A 25,594-nucleotide genomic window follows, 5' to 3' on the forward strand; every position below is an offset into this window, starting at 1 on the left:
CAGATTACCTGTCAGATTCACTGGGAATATTAGTTTCTTTTCAGATCATATAACTCTTACATGATGTAAAGAAGGCAACAGGGGACTACCATTTCTAACAGAAACCTCAATTTTAAACTAATTCAAGATTTCAACTATTTTATTAGAAAGAGAAAGAGAAGAGAGAGAGGGAAGGAGGGAGCTTACTAGTCCAATCAGAGGTATGGCTAACATGGGAAATGCAGAACGTTTTGCTTTTAATTAACATGATTTTATAAACTCACGTTTCTTTTCTTGATAAACATCTTCTAGTAGTTGTTCCTGCTTTTGTATTTGACCTATGAGGTTTTGGTGCTCAGTCTCCTTGCTCAAGCTCAGCTGCTTTAATTGCTCTCGGCTCTGTAGCAGTTGATGACGAAGCTTCTTTTCCTTGGTGTGTCTCTCCTTCACTTCTTCACAAAGCCATCTAAGTTTAGCCTAGAAGAAAACGTATTCCTATTAAATATACTGGAAGAGAACTTTACCATTCATCAGATACAGTTCTATCATGTACATCTACCAAATTCAAAATAAGATAAGGGTCCTGATACCCAAACCAAGGACTTTTTCAAAATCTTTATTTTTGAAGATTTCAGTCAAATACAGATGGAAGGCAGACAACATCAATAACCATAAATATAGCATGGCTCACAGTTGGGTGCTACCGTAGTTTTCAGCAATTACTCAATCTGCTCAATAGTGGTGGTTTCTTGAGCGATTAAGGATCTTGGCATAGCTCAAGGATACAAGAGTAGAAATGTCAAAGGGCTACTGTGACCGGTTTACAAATAAGTCTAACAATCGGACAAAAAAAACCCCTTTCAAATATGTACGATTTTATTAATGTAGCCTCACAATAAAGTAGAATTAGTTCATTTTGTTCTGCTTCTTGTCTGATTTACATGTACAAACTTCCTACCAGTATTTTTAACTGCTTGATCCTTTATAGTGGGTCCTTCCTAAGTTTCTTTCTCTGACCATTAAGCCACTAAGCTTCTCTTGTCTGATTGTTTCCTAAGCAGAACGTCTCCCCAAGGTCATCCATACCAGCTCAAACCATTGAATTTATAATAGTGTAATTTGCCAATGTCTACGACAACAGCAAAATGAGAACACAAATGTTCTTTTTCTAAGTTACAAGTAGCTAAGAAAAAGTGTTTACTTTTCAAAGGAATAAAATTGACATATGGTCCTCATCACAGCAGTCCCAAATGTTTCTAATAATAAAAGTTCCACAAATATTTCAATGTGCTTAAGTAATCTCAGCTGTTCAAATCATATCCTACAATCATTAGTTTCAGAAATAGGGCATCTGCCCTGTACTTCCTGTGGGAATGCAAATCCCACATATTTCTCCAATTCTCAATTGGGAGTCTAGAAAATAGGGCCAATTTATATAGTACCCTTAATAACAGGGCAGGATCATATCACTTCCACATTTAACTGAAAAATGTTTGCACAGTCTCTTGTGTCCAAAACCTCTGGCCTATACATAGCCCATAAGGAAAAGACTTGCTTGATTTTCTTGTCTATTTTTTTTAACTAAGATTTTGTATAAGATGTACAAATCACTTCTATTTATCCGTTAACAAATTGGAAAAGGAAACCAGATAAATAGGACAGATCACATACCTTTTTAATTTCTTCACTTAAAGTGTAAACACTGTAAAAAGTGCACACACACTTTATGATTTTTCACGGCATGCTCCTTGTGACTTTTTTCTATTTATCATTATTATGTTCCTCACATGAAAACATTATAAACAATGCCAATCAATATCTGTAGAGTTACAGCATTTTAACAAAGTCCAGACATATTCAAAAGTATTTTTCTTACCCTGCCCTTCCTCCAAACCAGCTGCAGCTCCATATTCTGAATTAATGGCTCCCTTCCAAATCTCCTTGAAATTCCAAGAGGATAAAGAGGGTTCCTTTCGGAAAGGTCATTCTTAGAAATTTTACTGTGTATACAAAGTTCATTGCTCTGGCCCTCTAAAAGTAGGCACTGTATTTAATCTCTTTACAGAGTTCAATTGCAAAGGCAGGAACCCAGGCAGTGAAAGAGTTGATGGATAAAGCAGTATTTCTTAACAAAACAATTATTAAGTCAATTTGTTTTTCAGGTGCAAAATACAGTTTTTCAAAGGCCCTTTTATATCATGACTAACCTACTAATAACTAAAGAGGACTCAACTGGCAGATTTATGAATCAATTACCACATCCCCTTCTTGATACTTAGTGCCTGGAGTTTCAGCATGAACAATCTGAATAGTGAGTCTGTTTCCTCTACTGCCCTTGTCCTCCAGTTCAAACTCTTATCTCCACTATTTATGGTGATATTCATTCTTGGTCCATGGGCATTACAAACAAACCCATCAATAACTTCAGGCAATCTTGCGAGCAAACAAATGCAATTTCACCCAAGTCAGTTGGTCAACAGTTCTCCTTTCATTGTGACCCTAATATACTATGAAGACAAGCCTTGTCTCGTGAAGTAGAAAAAGCATTTCCAACTGAGAGAAGTTTAACATTATTAAAAGATAGAAGATAAAGTTGCTTACAAAGTCACTGTACTAAAAAAATAATGGTCTTGATCTAATAAGCTAAAAAAAAAGAACTAACAATTATAGGAAAAAAGAATCAGATTTCAAATGTCTCATAAAAGGTTTTGAGAAATATGTGAATTCAAGACAATTAAAACTAGGATTGGAAAATGAGGAATGAAAGGGATGGTGCTCTTTCATTACACATTTAAAATATAATTGAAAAGTGCTACCAGCATATACAATTTATCATCACAGAATTTTCTTTTGGAATGAATAGCTAGCTGCATTACAGCATTACAATTACCTTCCCAGTTATCTGGAACTACCCAATTATCTGGAAACAGTTTAATTCTGCTAGACCTGAGGAAGCTCACAGGGGCCTCGAAAATGTAAACTCCACCACTTGTACATTAGATCTATACTCCTCCTTGTTGGTTAAGGCACCTTGGAGGTGTCATCTGGATAGGTTCAAGCAATGGTCAATTCATCCTTGTTGGAGGATGAATTGGAATCTGGACCCCTCTTAAAGAGGCACTGATGTGCCCCCTCCTCAAGAAGCCATCGGTGGACTCTACCATTCTGAACAGTTTTTGTCCAGTCTCCCCCCCTCTCCTTTTTAGAGAAAGTGGTTCAGAAGGTGGTGGAGTTGCAACTCCAGAGGATCCTGGGGGAAAAGATTAGCTTACTCTTCAGTCAGGTTTTAGGACCAGATCTGGAACCAAAATGTCATCAGTCCCACTTATGATCTCTGGTGTGATGGAAGTGGTGCATCCATCCTTGCTTTTCTTGATTTCTCGGTGACTTTCAATATCATCAACCATAGTATAGCGATAGCACTTACTGCTTCTTAGTGCTTCTTTACAGCTTCCTGTAAGCTGTTTACAGAGTCAGCATATTACCCCCAACAATCTGGGTCTTCATTTTACTGACCTCAGAAGGATGGAAGGCTGAGCCGACCTTGAGCCGGTGAGAATCAAACTACTAGAGTGAGCAGTGAGTTACTCTGCTGCAGTATTGCATTCTAACTACTGTGCCACCATGACTCGTATCCCTTTGGGCTTCACTTAGGGACTTGGGAATGGGCAGCATAGTTTGTGCTGGTTCACTCCCTTCGTCCGAGGTTGATCCCAATCAGTGTGGATAGGGAGTGAGAGATTTTGGCCCTTGCTTTGTGGTATGCCACAGGACTCAGGGCTCTCTCCACTCCTTTTTAACATCTACATTATACCACTGGGCGAAATCAGCTGTCTTCATGGGATGAGATATCACAATATGCTTATAATACACAGCTGTGTCTCTGTCCCAGGTGAAGTGAATGATGCAATGGATGTCCTTTTGTAGCAGCTCCCGCCTCACTTTTGGGATTTTTTTTTATTTGAATTTATATCCCGCCCTTCTCCAAAGACTCAGGGTGGCTTACATTGTGTAAGGCAATAGTCTCATCCTATTTGTATATTTATATACAAAGTCAACTTATTGCCCCCCCAACAATCTGGGTCCTCATTTTACCTACCTTATAAAGTAGTCAACCTTGGGCCTGGTGGGACTTGAGCCTGCAGTAATTGTAATTGCAGGCAGCTGTGTGTTAATAACAGGCTGCATTAGCCTAGTGAGCCACTTCCCAGCCCTACCTGAAGATGCCTGAAGGCTGGGGGGGCCCTAGAGGGATCAACAGATTTCAGCCAAACCTTGATAAAATGGAATAGCTGTGGATGAGCCCCAAATTCCCGTATCTAGGAATTTATCATCTCTGGTCTTGGATGGGTTTGCACTATCCCAGAGAGACTCAGTGGGTAATCTGGGCATCCTCCTGGACTGACACTCCTGCTCAAACAATAGATAGCAGCCATGGCTAGGAGACTCTTTGCTTAGCTTTGTGCACCAGTTACCCCATTTTTTGGATTTGGGAGACAGTCCGCTTGGTTACTTATGCCTTAGTCATCACCCTTTTGAACTAATGCAATACATTCTACTACCCTTGAATAGTAACCAGAAGCTTCAGCTGGTACAAAATGCAGCCATTTGGGTAATTTTAGGTGTCCAAATAAGGGTACATTTAACATCTCTGCTTTTGCTGCATTGGTTGCCAGTTTGCTTCTGGGTCCAATTCAAGGTGTCAGTTGTAGCCTATAAAAAGCCCTACCTGGGATGGGGCTAGGTTACCTATGGAACAGTCTTTGTCCCATTCCATCAGTTGTCCCATCAGGTCAGGCAGGAAAACCCCATCAACTAAATTACTCTGACTGGTAGGGTCTACAAAGTGAACCTTCTCTGCTGCTGACCTCTCTATAAACTATTCTTTCCCCAAGAAGCAAGGCAGACTCCCAGTCTCCTGGCCTTCTGAAAAAGAGCTAAGATGACTCTGCAGCTTCAGGTGAGTAGTCCAAAGGAGCACGCAGCTGTGAAGTTAGTTAGTCTCCTGAAAGCCCTCTTTTCACCTTGTAACTAATTTAATTGCTTGCCTTCTCTTAACATTTTTAACTTTTATACATACTGTTTTATATTTTAACATTTTATTGAAGCCCTCTTTTCACCTTGTAACTAATTTAATTGTTTGCCTTCTCTTAACATTTTTAACTTTTATACATACTGTTTTATATTTTAACATTTTATTGCTCACTGCCCAGAATTCCTCTTTGAGAGTAATGGGTGCTTCAGGAATGTGAAAAATAAACAAACAAATAAACTCTACAACATTACAGATTGCATCCACAGAATATAGTGAATATGCACCATTTAAAAATACAGGTGCAGATATAATGCTATGCATTAGTCAGCTTCAAAATTGAAAAAGAAAACTAGCACTTTACTGGATAAACCTCTAGTTTGCTCCTAGCTTTCTACAAAGTTAGATATCTGGCAGATTTATAGAAATGTTAAATATCTATATGGAAGGGCCAAATATCTAAATACATGAAAGTATTACTGGGATATATAGCGGAACACAACATGAGACACAAGAACTGTACATTTCCTCTTAATTACTAAGAAATTAATTCACATTAACTAATCTAGCTAAATTGTAATTTAGATATTAAAAGATCTGCACTCACTTTTGTCTCTGCTAACCAGCGATGAGGATCGTTTGGTATCCCAGATATAAGTGATGTTGCCTAAATTAAAAATGAAAATGAAAATATGGGCACATATTATATATAAGCCAGTTGTATTACTTAGGCATCCACATTTTAATATAAACATTTTGTTCTTTACATTTGCAGCTGCATAATATATTCTATATATTCTATATATATATATTCTAATATGCATAATATATTCTATAGTTTATATTTTTAACACAAGAGTAGGTATATTTTGGAGAAATATTTGAAACACTGAAACTTTCTAATGTAACAATATCCAGTTTTAATTCTATTTCTAAAGACAGACAATACCACCCTGGAATGAGAACTGTGCATATTCAGAAAGCACTAAGGAACTGAACAAGTCTCATTTGTCCTAAGTGACATCAGATCGAACAATTCCGAACCAACTTAGCTGACAATTTGTGATCCAAAAGGTAGAGGAGGAAAGTAGAGGAAAAACTATACTAGACCTAATTCTTACTAATAGAGAAGCAGTGTTAAGAGTTGAAGTTGCCAGAACCTTGGGTGAGAGTGACCACATCATACTGGAATTCAGTATAATGGAAGTACAAGCAATAGAATATAATCCAATCCAATCAGTGTCTTAAACTTTAAAAGAGCCAATTTTAACAAACTCAGAGAGAGCCTAAGCAAAATTTCATGGATAAAAATCCTAAAGGTGAAAACAATTCAAGAAGTGTGGGAAACACTGAAAAATATTATCATAAAAGCTGATGACACTGAGCTGGCAGGAATAGCCAACACCCCAGAAGAAAAGCGCATGATCCAAAAAGATTCTGACTTGAACAATGAGCCCCATCCAACAAAATGAAATTTAATGTGGAGAAAAACAAGGTTTTACACCTGGGCAGGAAACCCACACATACACATACAGATTAGGTGAAACCTGGCTCAAAAACAGTAACTGTGAGGGACCTTACAATCCTAGCCAACAATCATGAGTCTGCAGTGTGCGGCAGCAGCCAAAAAAGCTAATACAATCTTTGGTTGTATAGAAGGTGCAGAGGTATAGAATCAAAATCACATGAGGTATTAGTACCGCTTTATAAATCCTTAGTAAGAGCACACCTGGAATATTGGATCCAGTTTTGGTCACCACATTACAAAAAAGATGTTGAGACTCTGGAAGAAGTGCAAAGAAGAGCGACTAAGATTATTAAAGGTCTGGAAATTAAAACATGTGAACAATGGTTGCAGGATTTGGGTTTGGCTAGTCTACAGAAAAGAAGGACTGGGGTGGGGGCAGGAGAAATGATAGCAGTATTCCAGTATTTGAGAGGCTGCCACAAAGAGGAGAGGGTCAATTTATTTTCCAAAGCACCAGAAGGCTGAATAAGAAACAATGGATGGAAACAGGGAGAAAAGCAACCTGGAATTATCCTAACAGTGAGGACAATTAACCAGTGGAACAGCTTGCCTTCAGACATTGTGGGTACTTCATCACTGGAGATTTTTAAGTAGAGACTGGACAGTCATTTATCTGAAATAATATAGGATCGCCTGCTAGAGCAGGGGGCTGGCCTAGAACACCTCCAAGGTCCCTTCCAGCTCTCTTCTGATTCTGATTCTTTTTAACCATTGCAAACTTAGATTGTTCATAATATAAGGAGATATTTTAAAGTTATTTCTGACTTGTTAGAGAAAAACTGAAAAACTGTTAAAAATTATTTTTCCAAGTTTTCGATGTATTAAGAACTATCATTTTGAGAAGTTTGCAATATAAATACACATTTAGATAAAACCAATGGAACAAAATATAAAAAAGAAATTAAAAATATAGTCTTCATGATTTAGTGTCCCAGATTAGAAACCCTGGCACAGGTTAACTAAGAGATTGTGACATGAAGACTGCAGACACACCATGTGAACTACAAACACAGCATGTAAGATTCTATTCCAAATTATAAATATATGATTGTAATATTATATTACCAAAAAAAAATCCCTAATGGATTCGGTAAAGAATTATGTTTTTCTTCCAGGCTAAAATGATATCGCGTGCAACAGGAGAGGTCACATAACATACCATTTGTTCCAAAGTCACCCAATTATTAAAACAAGTTCTGGCAATCTTAGAAAGTAGCATATAAATAGCAAATTGCATGTATGGAGAGACAATTTATCTTGGAATATTTACTGGAGATAAATACAGAAAAATAGGTGACTAGAAAAATGATCTTATTAACTGTTTCTTAAAATTTTGATTGCTAACTGGTGAAAATATCATTTATAGAGTGAGACAATCACAGAATAGCTAAAATGTCCTCTTAAAATCAGACTGCTTGCTATGTCTGGCCTTCACAGACTTGGTTTAGAACATGCCAAAAGCAGATATGATTAACTTTGAATTATAGCTAGGAATAATATACTCTTTCTTAGAACCCTGGAATAATACCAAGTGTAGTATTCAGTTTGTTGTTTGAGGAAAAGTCTGCATTAATAATAAGAAGCAACCAATTACATTTAAAAGGACTTCCATATGTATCTTATGTAGATTAGTTCTTCTTTCAGGGCCCTTGCCAAAGACATAAGACTGATAATTAGTAAAGAAGACATTTATAATGCTGGCACTAAAATTACAGAATATTGTCCCCAGAGAATCTAACCTTGTCAGTGCAAGCTGAAGATGTTTTTCTTTTCTGGTTTTGTTACTTACTCAATTATAAATATAAATTTCATGCTTCTTCAATAGCTGTCCTCGCTATTGAATTTACCTTGCTTCAGTTTTAAGTTGTCATATGGTCGTTCCATGTCATACTTTACTGGTCTCACATTTTATGCCCTCATTTTTGTTTTGTGACCCACTTGGGAATACAGAAATAATAATAAAATTCCAGGCATAAATAAATTAAAAGAACAATTGAGAAATAATTACTGTCATTTTCTCCATAGATTCTCTTGAAAAGGCTTGACAAGCTGCATCAACTTCACTTCCTATCATAGAGTAGATGGATTCATGTTCAGTTTTCAGACTTTGTAGTTGATCATGAAGTTGAAGCCTTTCTTCATCCAACCTCCTTAGATGATCATCTTCATTATTTATTATTTTATTCTAAAGCAAACAATAACAAAGTAGAAACAAGAAATGTATTTGTCATATATTTACAACTAAGTGCAGCACAGTCACAAATAAAATACTCTAGCTGCCTAGAGTAGCCCCACGGCAAAATAGGCGGCAAATAAATTTAACAAATAAATAAATAACAAGTAAAAACAGCAATTAATACCATTACAAACTAAAAACAATTGAAAACCACAAAATAAAATAAGGAACATTTTAACTAAAGGGCCCATTGCATTGGCATCCTTCAGTTTCAAAAGACTATGGTATTGTGCCCTGGAAAGAGGTCCTAAAACAGCATCTAGTGTGACTAAAAGACCCATGACATAGAATAAAATGATGATTTGTACGCTGAAAACATTATCTTCTCTATATTTTCAATATTGAAAAAAAATCTTCAGAAATAAGTAGATACTTCTTAGTCATTCTGTGACTCTGATAATACCCAATTATATGTCTGGAGACACTTTCATATTTCAAATGTAACTTTTAACAACACGATCCTCACATCAACCAAGCCTCTTCAAGAGCTTTTTCTTTTAAATTTTAATTATATTGTTTGATGAAGAATGTGTGGACCGTTAAAAACTTTCAGATACCGCTATCCAGTTTGACGTCAGTGAAAATTATTTAAAAAAAAACAATCCAATCAGCAAAACCCTAATCACAGATTTCTGTTGCAAGTTTGACAAAATTAAGATAGCAAAGCTTTTTCCCTCAAATTAGCACTCTTTTACGGTCTATTTTCTCTCTCTTTTTCCCTTGATCTTAGGCCACACCCAATGAATTCATCTCCAAATAAACACAGGATGTAATAGTGGCAGGAAGAATGTTATAAGTCTGAATTACGCCACAAGTTCCATACACATTCTATGATATGTAAGAATTCTTCAGGAGGCATGTGTAGCCCCAGGGATTCTATGGATTCTATCAGTTTGTAAACTAAAGTATACCTGATGTCACGGCAAGAAATTCTTTCCTAAAGGGGACAAGCCTATTTGCAAGGCTTAAGTTACCCATTCCCCTTTTAAATATTGTAATTATTATTATGGTTTGCAGCAGTCAGCCAGATGTTTAGACTGGATTTGGCCTTTTTATCCACTAGTTGAACCCTTCACAAGGAACAGGCAGATATTATTTGATGGTGTTAAAGGTATCACTGCAGTATATAAACTGTTCCAAGTAAACCTGCCTTTTGCAACTGACTGATGGTGATTTTGTCAATGCCAATAGTGTTCAAGTGGTACTCCATATGTTTTGAGATAGCACCCAAGGTGCTTATTACTAAAGATACTATCTTTGTTTTCTTTTGCCATGATAGTTCTACTATTTGTAGATGTTTGCATTTTGTGATTTTCTCCACTTCTTTCTCTTCTGTTCGGCTGCCTTCAGGTACTACCATCTCCACTATCCATTGATTTTGCTTATCAATGTTTGCAAAGTGTGAAATGTTTATGTGGCAGTTGCTTGTCCATTTGAATCCTAAAATCCCAGAGCACTTTAGCTTCTTCATTTTCTATTAAGTTGTCTATGTGTTGTGGTCCCACCAGTTCTTGGTTGCAAGTAAGTGGTATTGCTTGCAGATTATTAAATCATGAATGAAAACAAATATAAGTGTCCTAGGGTAATGTTGCAGGATCCAATCTGGGGCAGTCACCGGGACTAGAGGTTTAGTCTTCTGAGCTTTTGGACTCGAGCTGGAGCCCATCCTCAGGGAACTTCTCTCTAGCAGATTTTTAAATGCACCGTTGTTGCTACTTTGTCATGTTCTTTATAGTCAAGGTGTCTGTGTGAATATCTTGAGCAGCTAGCTAGGTAGTCTCTTCTATCTTTGCATTTTCTATCTTTTCTGTCTTCTCAATTTTGACTTGGTGTGCATTTGTTCATAAGGCTTGGTTTTGTGTAGCCAGAACTGACCTCTGTCTCTTTCTCCATTTTCCTGCTCTTAAGACATTGCCACATCTTCTTGCTATTTGCTTGGCCTGCTATTTTTATTTTATTTTTAATGTACTGACCAATTAATACTTTGTCTTATAATTTCTCTTTTCTATTCTTCATTTGGTTGTTCTTGTAGAACAGTTTGTCTCTTCACTACTCAGTAAGCATTTATAGGATGTAATACACACACATACAGTAGGGCCGGTTTAGCTCACGCTGGTAAAGCCTGTTATTAAGGCTTATTAAGAACACAGTAGCCTGCAATTACTGCAGGTTCGAGCCCGGCCCAAGGTTGACTCAGCCTTCCATCCTTTATAAGGTAGGTAAAATGAGGACCCAGATTGTTGGGGGGGCAATAAGTTGACTTTGTAAAAATATACAAATAGAATGAGACTATTGCCTTATACACTGTAAGCCGCCCTGAGTCTTCGGAGAAGGGCGGGGTATAAATGTAAACAAAAAAAAATAAAAATAAAAATTTATGATGTATATAAATGGATCTTGAGTGGTTCTTCTTCACTGACCTTCAGATATTCTTCCAAAGCTGTTTCTTCTTCAACTATCCAGTGTACTTGCAACATTCCACACCCACCTATTTTCCTTATGTCAACACTCCTGTGCAGATGAAGATCCTGCTTTAATGTCATTATTTTTCTGGTCTTTCTATCCTAAGCTTCTCATTCTCTTTGGGTCACTATACTAGCTGTGTATCTAATGACTGGAATTGCCCAGGTGTTCATTGTCTTGATTCTATTTCCTCCACTGAGTTGGGACTTTAAGATCTTCTTCACTCTCATGCATATTCACTTCTAACCTTCTTGACTTTAGTATGTTTGATATTGTCAGTTGAAGGATGCCCAGGTATTTGTAGTTATTTTCTTCATCCATACTCTAGATGTAATTTCCATAGAGCATCTTGAGTCCTTCAAATTTCACAACTTTTCCCATATAAGAGGTAAGGATGGCACATTTGTGCAGTCCAAACTCCATTAAAATATTTTGGCTATACAGACAGCGTTGAGTAGTGATTCTATTTCAGATATTTTCCATACAACTTCAGATCATCCATGCAAAGGAGATGGGATACCACAACTTGGCAGATGTTTTTGATGTTTGAGAGCTATGTCCTGACTTGTTCAGTGCAATGAGAAGCTGTAGTAGTGAATCTCCTCTGCTGTTTGAGCAGTTTCCTTTTTGCTCAGGTGAAAAGACCTTGTTTTCAACTAAATGATGTAGGACTGCATCAACTACCATACCAGTTATAAATCTGAAAGTTATTAGCAGGAAGGTAATTGGCCTTTAGTTGTCTGGTACTGCCCCTTTTGTAGGATGTTTCATTATCAATTAGGTTTTGTTATTATGTTTCACTGGAACATTTGTAAAAATTATCATGTGCCAGTAATGAAAAATCGATGGGAACAGAGAGTTGAAAAAGTAGATGAAAATGAGCAGGTTAAAATATTGTGGGATTTCCAAATACAAACTGATAAAAGTCTTGGCTCATAACAGACCAGATTTAACTATGGTTGAAAAGAAAAATATATAGATAATTGATGCGACAATTCCAGGAGAAAATAGATAATATAAGAAATTGGAAAAAATCACAAAGTATGAAGATCTGAAAAACTAAAAAATGAATCATTATGGCATAAACCAGCTGTGGTAATCACAGAGATTAATGGCAAATTGGATACCATATACCAAAAATCTTAGAGAACATTAGAAAATCTGCATGTTGACAAAATTTCCATTTATCAGTTGCAAAAATCCACACTGCTTTGATCCACACATATACCACATTGATACATTACAACATCCTAGGATCTTAAGAAGAACTCAATGTACTATATAAGAAGGCCAACACCCATTAAAGAACTGGCAGCTGTGATTTTACATTTTTTTCTACAATAATAATAATAAGCCAACCTCTTTCAAACAGCTCTTGAGTGTGTGTGTGTGTGTGTGTGTGTGTGTGTGTGTGTGTGTGTGTGTAAGATAAACTTTATGGAGGTGGGGACATTATGAAAAATGTTGTTACATGTTTCACACAAAATGTAATATAGTATTTTCAGTTCTGGGCTGCGCCTGGAAGATCATGGTTCAGTTCCCCACTTGACCTGGAACTGTCTAATTTTCAATTAATCATTTTATCTATGCCAAAACTATCTCACAAAATTGTTGTTGTGAAGAAAAGACACTGTTTAAACTCTTCTGAGATTTTAATATGAATGCAAAAAAACACAAAAACAAAAATCAGATTAGTAGAGCAAAAGAAATATCCTGATCTACTTACTGCAATATATCTGTCTGTTCAATTACAGGGGGCATATCTAAGGTTTCTAAGAGCTTTAGGCAGTGCCAGACAGTGCTAACTCTCGTTACTCTCATCATGGAAATTAAGCAGCAGTAGTAGCTGCTCATCTGATAGCAGTTAGACTGTTCCTGATAGCTATTTTCATTTGGAACATGACAAACAAAAGTGGGAAAATTAAATACACTTTGTCTCTTTTAAGTATACAATGGAATTCTAACCCATTTCTCCCTTTAAAGCAAGGAGAGGCAGAATAAGAAGTGTAATCTATAACTTCAATATAGTTCCATCTAATTCCACAAAAGCTGAGAATCTCTTGGTAAAGCAACACTAAAATCCTGGATTTCTGATTTGGTGTTATGGATCAGGTCTCCAGATATGATGAAAAAAAGGGAGAAGCAGGAGGGAGAGAAGAGCAGTATAGAAGAAATAATAGTAAGAGAATGGTTGATGGTTTCTTTCTAGTTTGGACAGACTGTCACTTCTTATTTATATATCAACTGGCTCTGCACTATGAAGTGTGTGGTGGAGAATGGATGGAATAGATTAAAGAAGGATTCTTTCTCTCATGTTTATCACATGGAAATTATCAAAGGTCCAATAAAATAACACTTTCTTTTATAGTCTAACTCCAAATGTATGTATGTATATGTGAATGTGAAAAATAATATTTAGAAATTAAATATAAGTGGCATGAAGGCATACAGAGGGGAACAGAATCAAAGTTGAATTCCAGAAAGGAATGAAAACAAGAAGATGAGAAGGCTGAAATTAAGACATTCTACTGAAGGCCACAGTCTTGAAGATTTCTAGAAGATACTAATTTCAAATGAAATAGGTGACCAGAAAACACAGAGGTATGGAGAGAAAAAATCATTTAGATGACATGGCTGCTATTGAAATTTGATTGATAAATAAATAAATAAATTCCCACCAAGCTCTCTTACTTTCAGCTACTATTATATTTACAGTATTTAGTGCACTAGTGGTTTAGAGTTAAGTTGGCATTTCAGTGGAAAGGAAAGTTGAGCCAGAGTGGACACAGTTGACATCATGGAATAAACAAGTTAGCAAAGAACCAACGTAATCTACACAGTCTTTAGTCAGCAAAAGTAGCAGCTATTCCAGGGAAGACAGGGTGGAAATAATTGTTATTGCCATTTACTGTAGTTTGCACTTCTAGCTTTCAGAATTGGCAAAAAAAATATACAGTCACTGAAGCTCTCTGTAAATTCTTCCATCCAGCAAAGAAGCAGAACCCACAGAACCGCTCATATCCAATATCTGAAGATTTATTCCCAAGCAAAATTGTTTAATTTTACACTCCAGTGCTACAGTTATTTCTCTGCTGACAGCTTTTGCCTGACACAAACATCTCACTCACGACAGCTTAGTTTAAAGCATCAATATATGTTTGGCAGAAGAGACTAAAGAATTATACATAGAGCATTCCTATCTTTGAATTTTGTCCATTAGGAAGACAGGATTTCTGCAATCAAGCAATATAAGAGGATAATGAGGATAAACTGGAGGGAATGGTCTACATTTAGCCAAAGTCCTCAGTTTGCCAGAGCTAGGACTAGCTCAAGATTTGGTAAGAACCCGACTCAGAGATTTCAAGGGCATTAAAACAAGTACAACTTTCCAATGGCACCCTATCTGAGTTTCAGAGTATTTCAGAGCAGAATATCTGCTGAAGTTTAAACTTCAACGGCAAGTTGCTGCCATTTTAAACTCTCAAAATTCTTGATACATCATTTAGACCAGGGGTGTCCAAACTTGGCAACTTTAAGACTTGTGGACTTCAATTTCCAGAATTTCTCAGCCAGGTTTTCTGGGAGTTGAAGTCCACAAGTCTTAAAGTTGCCAAGTTTGGACACCCCTGATTTAGATGTTGAACTAGGGAAGTTAACTGGTACTGTGACACTGAGAAAAATCACCTCCTGCTAGAAAATTCTGCAACTTGTTGCTGCCACTAATAAAGCTGTACAGAGAGAGGTTCAAATGACTGCAATCATCATCTATGGAAGTAGCGATAATATTTCTGCAAAGAAGTTAAGACCATCCCTCTCAATGCCTTTGTTAAAGTGCCATTATTGTTGGGACCAAACCACTTTGGCATTTTTAAGAATGAAAAATCTTTTTCTTTTTTACCAAACTCATCAAATCAATAAAGCTGTGGGAAGTCTGAGCAAAAGTTGTCAGCCCTATTGAGAGAAGGAGAGACTCTTGGTTTTTCTAAATCTTTGGCCTAGCCTTGATACATGTTCTAAATTCAGCTCTACAATCTTCGTAGAGCTGAATTTTAGGCATAACACTATGCCTACAAATGATTAAAATCAGTAGCATAAGCTAACATCTCCTAACAGTTTTCAAGGAAAAGTATCCCCCTTCTTGTCCCTACCTAAAAACTACCTATAAAAAGGCCAGGCAACTCACTGAGAGCATATGCACCAAGACAAATTCCTTGTGTGTCCAATCACACTTGGCCAATAAAAAATTCTATTCTATTCTATTCTATTCTCAGTAGCTTATCACAGCACATCACGAGGCACATCAAGTTTCAATGCAAAAGTAGAATCATTTCAGAATGGATCAGTTCCAAGGACAATAACAAACCCAGTATCTCCTGCTGGATCATTCTCAAGCTCCAGTTAGCCTACAACCCGTTTCCCACAATAGTCAGTTATTTCCAGCAACCTGAAATAGAACTGCGTTCTTCCACTGCACCTTTCATTACTGATATCTAAAGCCATACTATCTTGGAGTCTTGATGTTTCATATGTCTTGGTATTTCATTTGTTATGACCATAACAATATTTATTATGGTAATAACAAATAGCCAGAGAATTTTCTTTTGTAGTCAAACAGAAATGAATTTCCATAACTAATTACTGTATGTGATTATCTAATGGTATCCCTCAATTAATAGAAAACACATTCGTGATTTACATTCATAGTAATGGGAGAGGATTTCATTTTAAAATGTATCCCTTCTTTGTAGGAACCGCATGCTAACTTCCATATTGTTTTAAAGTGTATCTAGTCTTGTAAGGATCACAGTCCATCTGCTGAAGAATTACTATATCTCCAAGTACTAATTTAAAAAACAATCTCCATTCACCAATACTGTTATAAATTTAAATATAGAAAAGTGAGATTTTTTCAAGACTTAATAGCTTTAATAGCTAATAGGTTTTTACAGTAGAAAAACCACTTGTCCTATTGCAAAGAGTTTATGCTTGTCATAAAGGTTGTGAGTCACTTTATATATATATATTAATTTTTTCTTTCTTTCTTTATTATAATTTTAATTTTACTTTTTTCTTTCTTTTTCCTTGCATTTTTTATTCTTTCTATTCTGTTTTAAGTTTAATTTGTATTAGATATTACTATTACATTTTATATATATATATTTTATATATATATTATATATATATATATATATATATATATATATATATATATATAGGTCTTTGGTTGTTCGGGTTTTCTCCCGTGTAAAATTGGAAGTGTCTTGGCGACGTTTCGACGAAGTCTCATTCGTCATCTTCAGGCTGGTGTTTACTGCTTCATGCTTCTAGGAGCAATGTGTGATCACAGCTGTTTCTTCCTTTTAACTGCTAGTGGGGGTTTGAACTGATTGGTTGGGAGCTTGGCCGTGTTCTGATTGGGTGGAGGTGTGTTCTGATTGATTGGGGGTTTGGCTGTGCTCTGATTGGATGGTGGGGTTGGCTGTGCTCTGGTTGGCTGGGGGTGTGTTCTGTTTGGGGGGGGCTTGGTTGTGCTCAGGTTGGTCTGAGTTGCAGGGGGATTTGAGTTGGTGAGCTGCATTGCTGTTCTTTGGCTTCGCGTTTGTGGTCATGCTACATCTTCATGGTGGGTGTCAGTCTGCTGCATGTATGGATTGGAGGGGTTTGAAATTGCTAATGATGTAGCTGCGGTCTGGCTTCTGGTCCGTGATCATACTTCATCATCAGTGTGGGTTTGAGTCTGCTTTCTGCGTGCATGTGTGGTGGTGACATGCTGTGTGGCACTCGTGAGTGTGGGTCTTGCGTTATTCTTCATGTTAGGGACTCGTTTGTCGATAAGGGCGGGTTTCCAAATGGCTGGTAGGCGGGAGTAACATCCTAGTTGGTTAATGATACCTATTTATTTAATAAATAAATTTATATAGCTGCCCAGCTCACATATGGCAACATGCAAACAACCAAGCTCAGAGAAAACCATGGAAATGTAGATCATTACTACTATTGAAATTCCCCTTGGGGATCATCACATGGCCACTTTGAGTTCATTTTGTAACACTGAAATCTGCCCATATTGAAGATAACTGTCCTCTAGAATTACAGGAGAAAAAAAGATCACTGTGAATTTAATGTTCCTCATACAACACTATGCAATTATTATGCTTGTGCGTTGCCTTTATTTTACAAAAGAAGGCCATGATGGGATGCGGAATAGGAGGATAAACTCCAAAGATGTTCATTTACATAGTTTTAGATTAGGTCAAAGGTTCATTTTCTCACCACCTCCTAGGGATACAAAGAAAACATATTTAATAAATAACTCACACAAAAAAAGCTCCCAAGGAAATGAAAACCAGAATGCAGTCCTCTGATCAAGTTCTCAAAAATGAATCCTTGTTTGACATTTTCTCATTTGATCGGTTTTTTTTTCTTTTGACATTATAAAAAGTTAGCTTTGAGCAGCTGCTCTGCTCTGATCCAAACACAATAGTAAGAATCCAATCGTGGGTCTGTTTTACCCAGGGAAATATTTTGATTTGGTAAAAGTAGAATCTGTGCTCTCTTATTCTCTCTTTAATTATATCCATGCAGGAAGAAGAGTCATAAGAAAACCTGTCATCAGAAAGTGCAAATCCAAACACAGCTTGGCCTGGACAGCCTTTGGAAATTGCTGGAATGCACTAGTACTTTTATTTATGAGCCAAATGTTTAAGCAACGTTGTAGTTGTGTAACCGACCAGAGAACATAGAAAACCATTAGCAATTTCCTATGGGATGCTATCTCCAAGTTCTTCAAATTACAGGATGAACCTACATTTTTATTTAAAAAAAGGGGCAGAATGTTTTTGTTTTAAAGATTTCATTGGAACATCACATTATAAATTTGTCACGTCTTCGTAATAATCTTGAAGCCTGTTAAATCCCTTTGCCTATTTCTATCACTTTCCACAGAATACTTAGTAAGAATAAAGAATTTCATGGCATTGCCAGAAGTGTTAAACTATAAAAGGCTTGTGTGGAACAAAGATGTTCAGTGTTGTAAGTTGAGCCCTCTCGGAAAACTCTTAAAGATACTAAAAGAAAACAACTCAGAAGGTTAAAAAAACCCTGAAGAATATGACAATGAACAACAGAGAAACTATCCAAATTTGTAGTTTGCAAAGGAAGCTCTAATGGGAAACAAAATCCTGGAAAGGAAAATGTTGCTATGCAGAAGAGCTAGACAAAGGCAAACCAGATAAACATTTTTTCATTATATATTTAATAGACAGTGATGTTAAGGGCGTTGCAGTACATCAGTATTTTTCATAAATTAATTAGGCCATTTTTGTATCTAACTATGGACACATGACAACTGAACTTTTCTTGTCAGTTTGAAACATTTTGCTATTTATCCAAGCAGCTTCTTCAGTCTGAAGAAAATGTTGACACATTTGTCAACATACACACACTAATGGACAACACTACCTTTCCTTAACAGAAAAATTGGTATACAGCATTTCTCTGCCTTACTTACCCAGCACCACCTAAATTTATACCAGTACAATTATCATTCAAATACATTAACAATGCACACTGGCAGGAAACACTTTCTTAATTTTACTACCTTTTTTCAAAAGAGTTAACAATACCTCTTACCTTAATGTAAAGCTATTCCTTTAAAAAAAAAAAAAAACTTTTTCATTTTAAACTGGGGCTGGAGTCACTATCACAGGAAGGGAAAATATTGCACACTGAAACATTGGCAGATGTTAAATTTTTTGTACCTATGACAATTCAAATGCACTGATTTAAAGCAGGTCATTTATTTTCTGAAGTAAATTACTAATCGGTACTTGATGGCATTTATTTCTTTTCCTGTAGGTCTGATGGAATCGGTTTTGAAGTTTTTTAATTCATGTTTATATATTCATCTAAGAAGCTTCTTCGGCACTGACTGGATGGTGGGGAATGGAAGGATTTATACTCCCTGCAGACAGCTAGTCGTTTGTATTCTTTCAGAGAGTTGGTAAGACCACATAGTTTATCTGTGTCGACAGGGTCAGCACAGTCCTGCAAATGGATGTGGAGCCTTCTTGGAACTGTTGAAAGGACTGTGTTATAGACTGCAGATCTGTACAGCCTTCCATTCCCCACCATCCAGCCAGAGCTAAAGAAGCTTCTTGGACGAGAAGTGAAATGTATTCAAAGAAAAACCAGAAAGTCCAGTTGCCTCTTGAAAAAACACCTTTGGGACATTCCTAGTAATATTTTACTTTTAGGAAAAAAAATTATTATCAGTATATACTTGATTTGGCAGAGCACAAGTTTGGAATTTAGTGTGCAGCATACCTGAAACTTTTTGGGAAGACTTTCATAAGCAATTTTCTCATGATTCAACCATAGGACATCAACTGTGGATCAATACTCAGAACTACGATATCTGAGTGTTTCATGTAATAGTCTGTTGTCACCATATTTATTTGCAACAGTATACAACTAGATAAATAAATATCAAATACAAGAAGACTTTCTTTGTGTCATGTTTCCTTTTTGCATTTGGAGAAAATGGAAGAGTAAAACAAAAAGATCACCAAGTTAGAAATTTACCTCATAAAAAAATAAATATTTCTTAACTCGTAAATGTAGTATTTTCTTTGAACAGGTACTGTTCTATTACAAAGGTCTATATTTTTCTTTTACCTTTTCATCTAATTCCTGTTTTATTATGTTGCATTTTCGCTTAATTTTTGCATTTTCTTCTTCCCTGTGGGTTAGTTCCGCTGTTAGCTTATCACATTCGATTTTCATTTTTTCTACTTGGCGACGATGAGCTTTTACAAAATTTCTTTCGTCTACAAGTTCTGACTATTGGAAGGAAACCAGACAAGAAATAAAGTGTTCAGTATTTCATATTAATGGCATGGAAATTTAGAGGAAAATACTGGTTCAAAAAAAAATTTTGTAGTAATTTGATGTTTCTTAATACCCAATAGATATCCAGTTTTATTAAGGGAGGAAATAGGTTTATCCATACAAGTAAGAGGAAAACTATAATTGTGGTAAAGAGAAAATATAGCATAAAAGGAAAAGCAAGTTTGAAATCAAACTGTAGCTTATTTTTTTTTCAAACTAAATCCCCATCTGGTTTATTTATTGTAAATACAATATTTACATAGTGGGAAAATGTATTTTAACTCCATTTATTCTGATTTATCAAGTATCAAGTACTTATAGGAATAACTGTTTATTTGAGATGTTATGTAAAAATGAACAGTTTATACTGTTAGTACTAATCTTACCAGATTCTTTTCCCCAACATTTCCATAAATGAATGAAACCAGAACAGGCAATAATGGGTCAGGGAAGACAGCTTGGAATCACAACAGACAGCACAATGAAAATCCAGTGAGAAAAAGGCAAATTCTGTGCTTTGGATCATTAGAAAGAGAATTCAAATAGAACTAGCAATATAACTACCTACATCTTTTATGCAGTAAAGCCCATGGAGAGATTATACTTAAAAGTATTGATGACATAGCTGAAGCATCTCTTCTATGCAGAAATTTTATTACTTGGAATAAAGGAAGGAAAAGGGACACTTAATTGCTATAGCACTTAGACTTATATACCACTTCATAAGTGCTTTACAGCCCTCTCTAAGTGCTTTACAGAGTGAGCCTATTGCCCCCAGCAATCTGGGTCCCCATTTTACCGACCTTGAAAGGATGGAAGGATGAGCCAATCTTGAGCCAGTCAAGATTGACTCCTGCAGGTGGGCAGAGTCGGCCTGCAATACTGCATTTTAGCCACCACAGCTCCATAACAGACTGATGATTTATGGTGTAGCTAACGTGGAAAAGTGTTTTGATCCCTCTATCGCAAATGTTACAACCTGAAGGTACACTTCTGTATGCAACTAAAACTCTTGTTGTCATGACTTTTAACTGGGTAAAACGGTGCATCACAGGGAAATATTTTTTGAGCTAGGGTACCTCAAATGGAAGGCCTGGAGGAATGTTGTCCATGGGGTCGCGATGTGTCAGACACGACTTCGCAACTAACAACAACAACCTCAAATGGGCTAACTTACAGAATGTGTTCAAAATATAGGACTCATGGCTCCATAGGATATGAAATTCGGGGAAGCTGTGACTGCTTCAGTACTACTACTGCTCTGCTATGGGTGCTACAGTCACATGATCTTCATTTTCAACATTCCATGACAGTTTCCTAGTCAGTTTCCCAGCAGCAGCCACTTACGTGCCTAGTAGGAAGGCAAGGGAGAAGGAACAAGGTGGAAGGAACACCTATGCACTCTTTGCAGCTTAAGCATGGAGTTCCTGCTTTCTCCCATCCCTTCAGGAGTCTTCAGAGTCTTCCCACAAGGAAGCTAGCATAGTGTACACTTAACACTTACACTTAACATAGTGTAAGCCGCCCTGAGTCTTCGGAGAAGGGCGGGATATAAATGCAAAAAAAAAAAAAAGGAAACTCAATGAGGAAGTCAGCAAGAAGTTGGAAATGCTGATTACTCAAAAGTGATTATGAAAGGAGGTCCAAATCTATATGTTTCCTAATGTATTCGATTGGTTGCTGTGTGATACAAAATATTGGATTAGATCGGCCTATGGCCTGATCCCACAAAACTGTTCTGTTCCCAATACTGCACTTGCCTTGTGCAAAATTTTCAGATTATGATACTCATTCATCCAGTCTTGCCTATATAGCTGTTTCTTTAAAACAAAAAATAAGCTAGACAATATGTAAAAACAAAATAATTTTGGTAAAGATCAGAGTAAAATAACAGCCACATAAAATATTACCCAAAATATCATACTATTTAGGGAGCAATTCATCAGAACCCAACTTCATTAAATCCCATCTATTCCATACTATGCAATAATAATGACTATATGTTGACCATCTCAGAGATACCTTCAACATTCCAATGTGATTAACCGCCTCCTCTTTTTCTTGGTTGAATAGCTTCATCATCTCTTGGACACGTTGATCATGTTTGGTTTTCATCTGCTTCAATTCTGACTGAAGTTCTCCTAGCTCCTGTTTGTGGACATCTCTTTCAAGTTTCAATTGCTTATTGATTGTAGACATCTCCTCCTGAACAGACTCTATTTGCTTCTGAAGTTCCATTGCTGATTTCGCCATTTCTTTTTTGGATTTCTTCTCTTCTGCTATTTGATTGGCCAAGTCAGCCCGAACAGCACTCAAGTTTTTTATAACCTCTTGCATCTCTGACAATCTTGCTTGATCCTTTTCATGGATCCCGTTGATAGTTGCAAGTTCTTCCTCTAAATGCTGTTTTTCAGTTCTTATTTGAGTCTGTATTAAGCTCTCCTTTTGCAGTTTTTTCTCAAGGTTATCCACAGTTTTTCTAACATCTCTGGTATCTTGTTCAAGAGCCATCTGTAAGGATCTAGCTTCACTGAGTTTCATTTCTTTACAGTGCAACTCCTCTTCTTGTCTGGCCCTTTTCTCAAGAACATCTGTCAGTTCCTTTTGAAGATTTTCCATCTGGTGCATAGTTGAAAGGAGCTGGCTTTTCAATTCATCCTTTTCTTTAAGAACCTATAGTTCAAATGAAGTAGGGCAGAGGTGAGTGGTTTAAGGATCTTTTATGGGAAGAAAAGGCAAAAAATACCACTGTTCAAAATGAAAGGCAAATGATCAAAAAGAAGAAATGATCAATGATCAAAAAAAGAAATGATCAATGCATCACTGCAAAAACTTCACTAATTGCATTAACAATGTGATTGGGCGATTGGTAGATTATATACCTCTTTATATGATATACAGTAGTTTGCAAGTCTAGAATTTACTGGCATACCACTCCTCTAACTAAACATGTAAGCAAACTTCATAGGATTATTATGATTATTCAAATATTCAAGCAACATTTTCATATTTGCATACATACATATATACAAAGCCAGCAGTTCCCAAATTCTGAAATGCTATGTATGTATTTGATTCAGAATAGAGTTTGAAAGTATACAGAAGGTTTATAAACTCAAATCCTGATCACTGTACAGATGTACGCAGTTCAATTTAATGTCTCCCTAGCAATAATTTACAGCTGTTCATTCAAGTAATTTCCCTGATTTTGGATCCTTTCATTGCCTTCCCCCTTTTTTTTAATTTACCTCAACTCTGCCAAGCACAGAAAGTTTTTCAAGTTTCTCTCTAGTATCACATAGTTAAAATATATGAATATATGCTTGATGCTCCTTAACTCTAAACCAGGGATGTCAAATTCAAGGCCTGGGGGCTGGATTCGGTCCGCAGGGTGCTTAGATCTGGCCCGCAGAGCCATCCTGGAAACAGCGAAGGACAGGCCCACAATGCCTCTGCCAGTCAAAATGGAGCTCAAGGGCTACATGCGGCCCACCTGAACTCCGTTTTCACTGGCAGAGGGTTGCAGGAGGCAGGCGCAGCCGAAAGCGGAGCTCAGGAGCCAGTTTTTGCTATCAAAACACTCAGGCCTCCACAGACAAGTGATGTCGAGCTGGCCACGCCCATCCTGGCCATGCCCACCCTGGCCCCCCAAGGTCAAACACAACTGTGAAATTGAGTTTGATACCCCTGCTCTTAACAATAGTTTCCTTTTATTTTTTTTCATGATGGACTGATTAGTTCTCCTTTCAGTTCATAGTTTTCTGAGCAGTTGTCTTCAAATCCATAATCTAGTGACATCTATCCTTTTTCCTTTTTTCTAACTCAATATCCAGCTTTCACAACTGGAGAAAATGATTGATTTAACTATCCTGATCTTTGTTGCCATAGAAATAGCCTATACTTCATGATATTGTTTATCACTACCTTCCTCCCTAGAATTAATTTACTTTCTCAACAATCTATCCATCTTTATGCTTGAGTTGAAAAAACTTATAAACTGTAAACTATAAACTATTTATAGCTTTCACTTCTTCAGTGTTAACTGTGTGTTCACTAAGCATGCTGGTTGAGTTTTACTTTGTCATTTTAATATTCAACATATTCAACATTTTCACTTTCTGTCATTTATTTATCTATCACATACCACCCATTTCACTTTAGTGACTCTAGGCAGTGTAAAATTTAAAAAAAACCATAGCATAAAAAGCAGCTCGTGTGTGTGTGTGTGTGTGTGTGTGTGTGTGTGTGATAAGTACCTAACTCTCTCTTCCTAATTAACTCTTCATTTTCATTTAATAAATTGGCATTATCTGTATTATTTCAAGTGATTAGATGCCTGCTGGTTTTTTTTTTCCAAAAGGCTACTCTTCCAATATTCAACTTAATTACATAATAGATTTAACATTATGAGTTAAACGGATCCATTCTGGTCTCTCTTCTTTTTCCTGAACCAGTCTCTTCAACGTTAGTTCTTACAATAACTTCTTGCTCATTGTACAGGCTCCTCAAAAGAGTAATTAGAAGCTCCACCATGTTCATGAGTCTAAATATGTTCCACATTCGGGCATTATCTACCCAGTCAAAGCCCTTTCAGATTTGAATGGTTTGGCATTTTTCACCCTGCCCAGCCCTAACTACTTTTAACCCCTTTCTGGATTATACCTCATTTATCCATTCTCTTTCATCTTTACCAAGAAATATAATTCTACCACCAAAATTGATCTTAAAGAGAATGGAATTACTGAGCCCTCTCCACTATATTAAGTAATCATATAAAAATCATCAAAGACAAAATACCAAATATACATGTAAATTGATATATACATGTATATAAAAAAGAAACAATTATCATCATCTTCTTCGTTCAACGACCCCATAATCCCTTGCGGGGTGCAGTCTGTCAAACCACTCCAAACAACCTATATTAAACTTTGCTATTTAAATTTAGACTAAATTCAAATTAACCTCTTTTCCTGCTAAGCAGTTGCCTACTATTAGGCCATCTAGCGAAATCTTGGGTCCTTAGAACCTTGTGTTAACATTCTCTTCTTCCCACAAAATGCCTTACCAATATTCCTTTTTATTCTGCCCTTTCGAAGATTTTAAGAATTCCTGACCTATTGCGAACTAAAGGGTTGATCTGCATTTTTATCTTAGACAGGAAACTTTTAAATTCTGCTAAGTATAATTTGCATTGACAGAATGTAAAGTAAATGAATGATTAATTATAAAGCAAGCAAGAAAATCCACCAACTTGTCAATGTGTGTATGTCACATTGAAGCCTTCTTAGGACATAAAAAAAGCTTTTCAGTATTAAATCTGTGTTTCCTATGTTAGTTGATTATTTTGAAACTGCAATCATAAACTTAATTATTGCTTTCAGGTTGCTGATGGCTATGTGCCAAAACTATCCTCTTTGCATGTTTTTACCTCTAGGGTAGAAGGGCTAATTTACTATTTTCACAC

General features: G+C 36.5%; 2 protein-coding genes across 7 annotated transcripts in view; one reads left to right on the plus strand and one right to left on the minus strand.

The window, feature by feature from the left end:
- CEP128 (centrosomal protein 128) overlaps positions 1-25,594 on the minus strand; it is a 217,706-nt gene that overhangs the window by 127,435 nt on the left and 64,677 nt on the right. For all 6 annotated transcript variants that reach the window (XR_009152632.1, XM_058162465.1, XM_058162463.1 and 3 more), the window contains exons 14-18: positions 22,150-22,800; positions 19,915-20,079; positions 8,548-8,724; positions 5,619-5,678; positions 264-456 (exon numbers count right to left, since the gene is read on the minus strand). Coding sequence is in view for 5 of the 6 variants with exons in the window: in XM_058162465.1 (XP_058018448.1) it covers positions 264-456; positions 5,619-5,678; positions 8,548-8,724; positions 19,915-20,079; positions 22,150-22,800 (1,246 nt within the window). In the remaining variant the exon portion in view is untranslated. The remainder of the gene's footprint in view (positions 1-263; positions 457-5,618; positions 5,679-8,547; positions 8,725-19,914; positions 20,080-22,149; positions 22,801-25,594) is intronic.
- Positions 1-25,594, plus strand: part of LOC131187816 (uncharacterized) — a 227,972-nt gene that overhangs the window by 14,260 nt on the left and 188,118 nt on the right. The gene's annotated exons all lie outside the window — the stretch shown is intronic.

This window comes from Ahaetulla prasina, chromosome 1 (assembly GCF_028640845.1).
Source record: "Ahaetulla prasina isolate Xishuangbanna chromosome 1, ASM2864084v1, whole genome shotgun sequence".
NCBI lineage: Eukaryota > Metazoa > Chordata > Lepidosauria > Squamata > Colubridae > Ahaetulla > Ahaetulla prasina.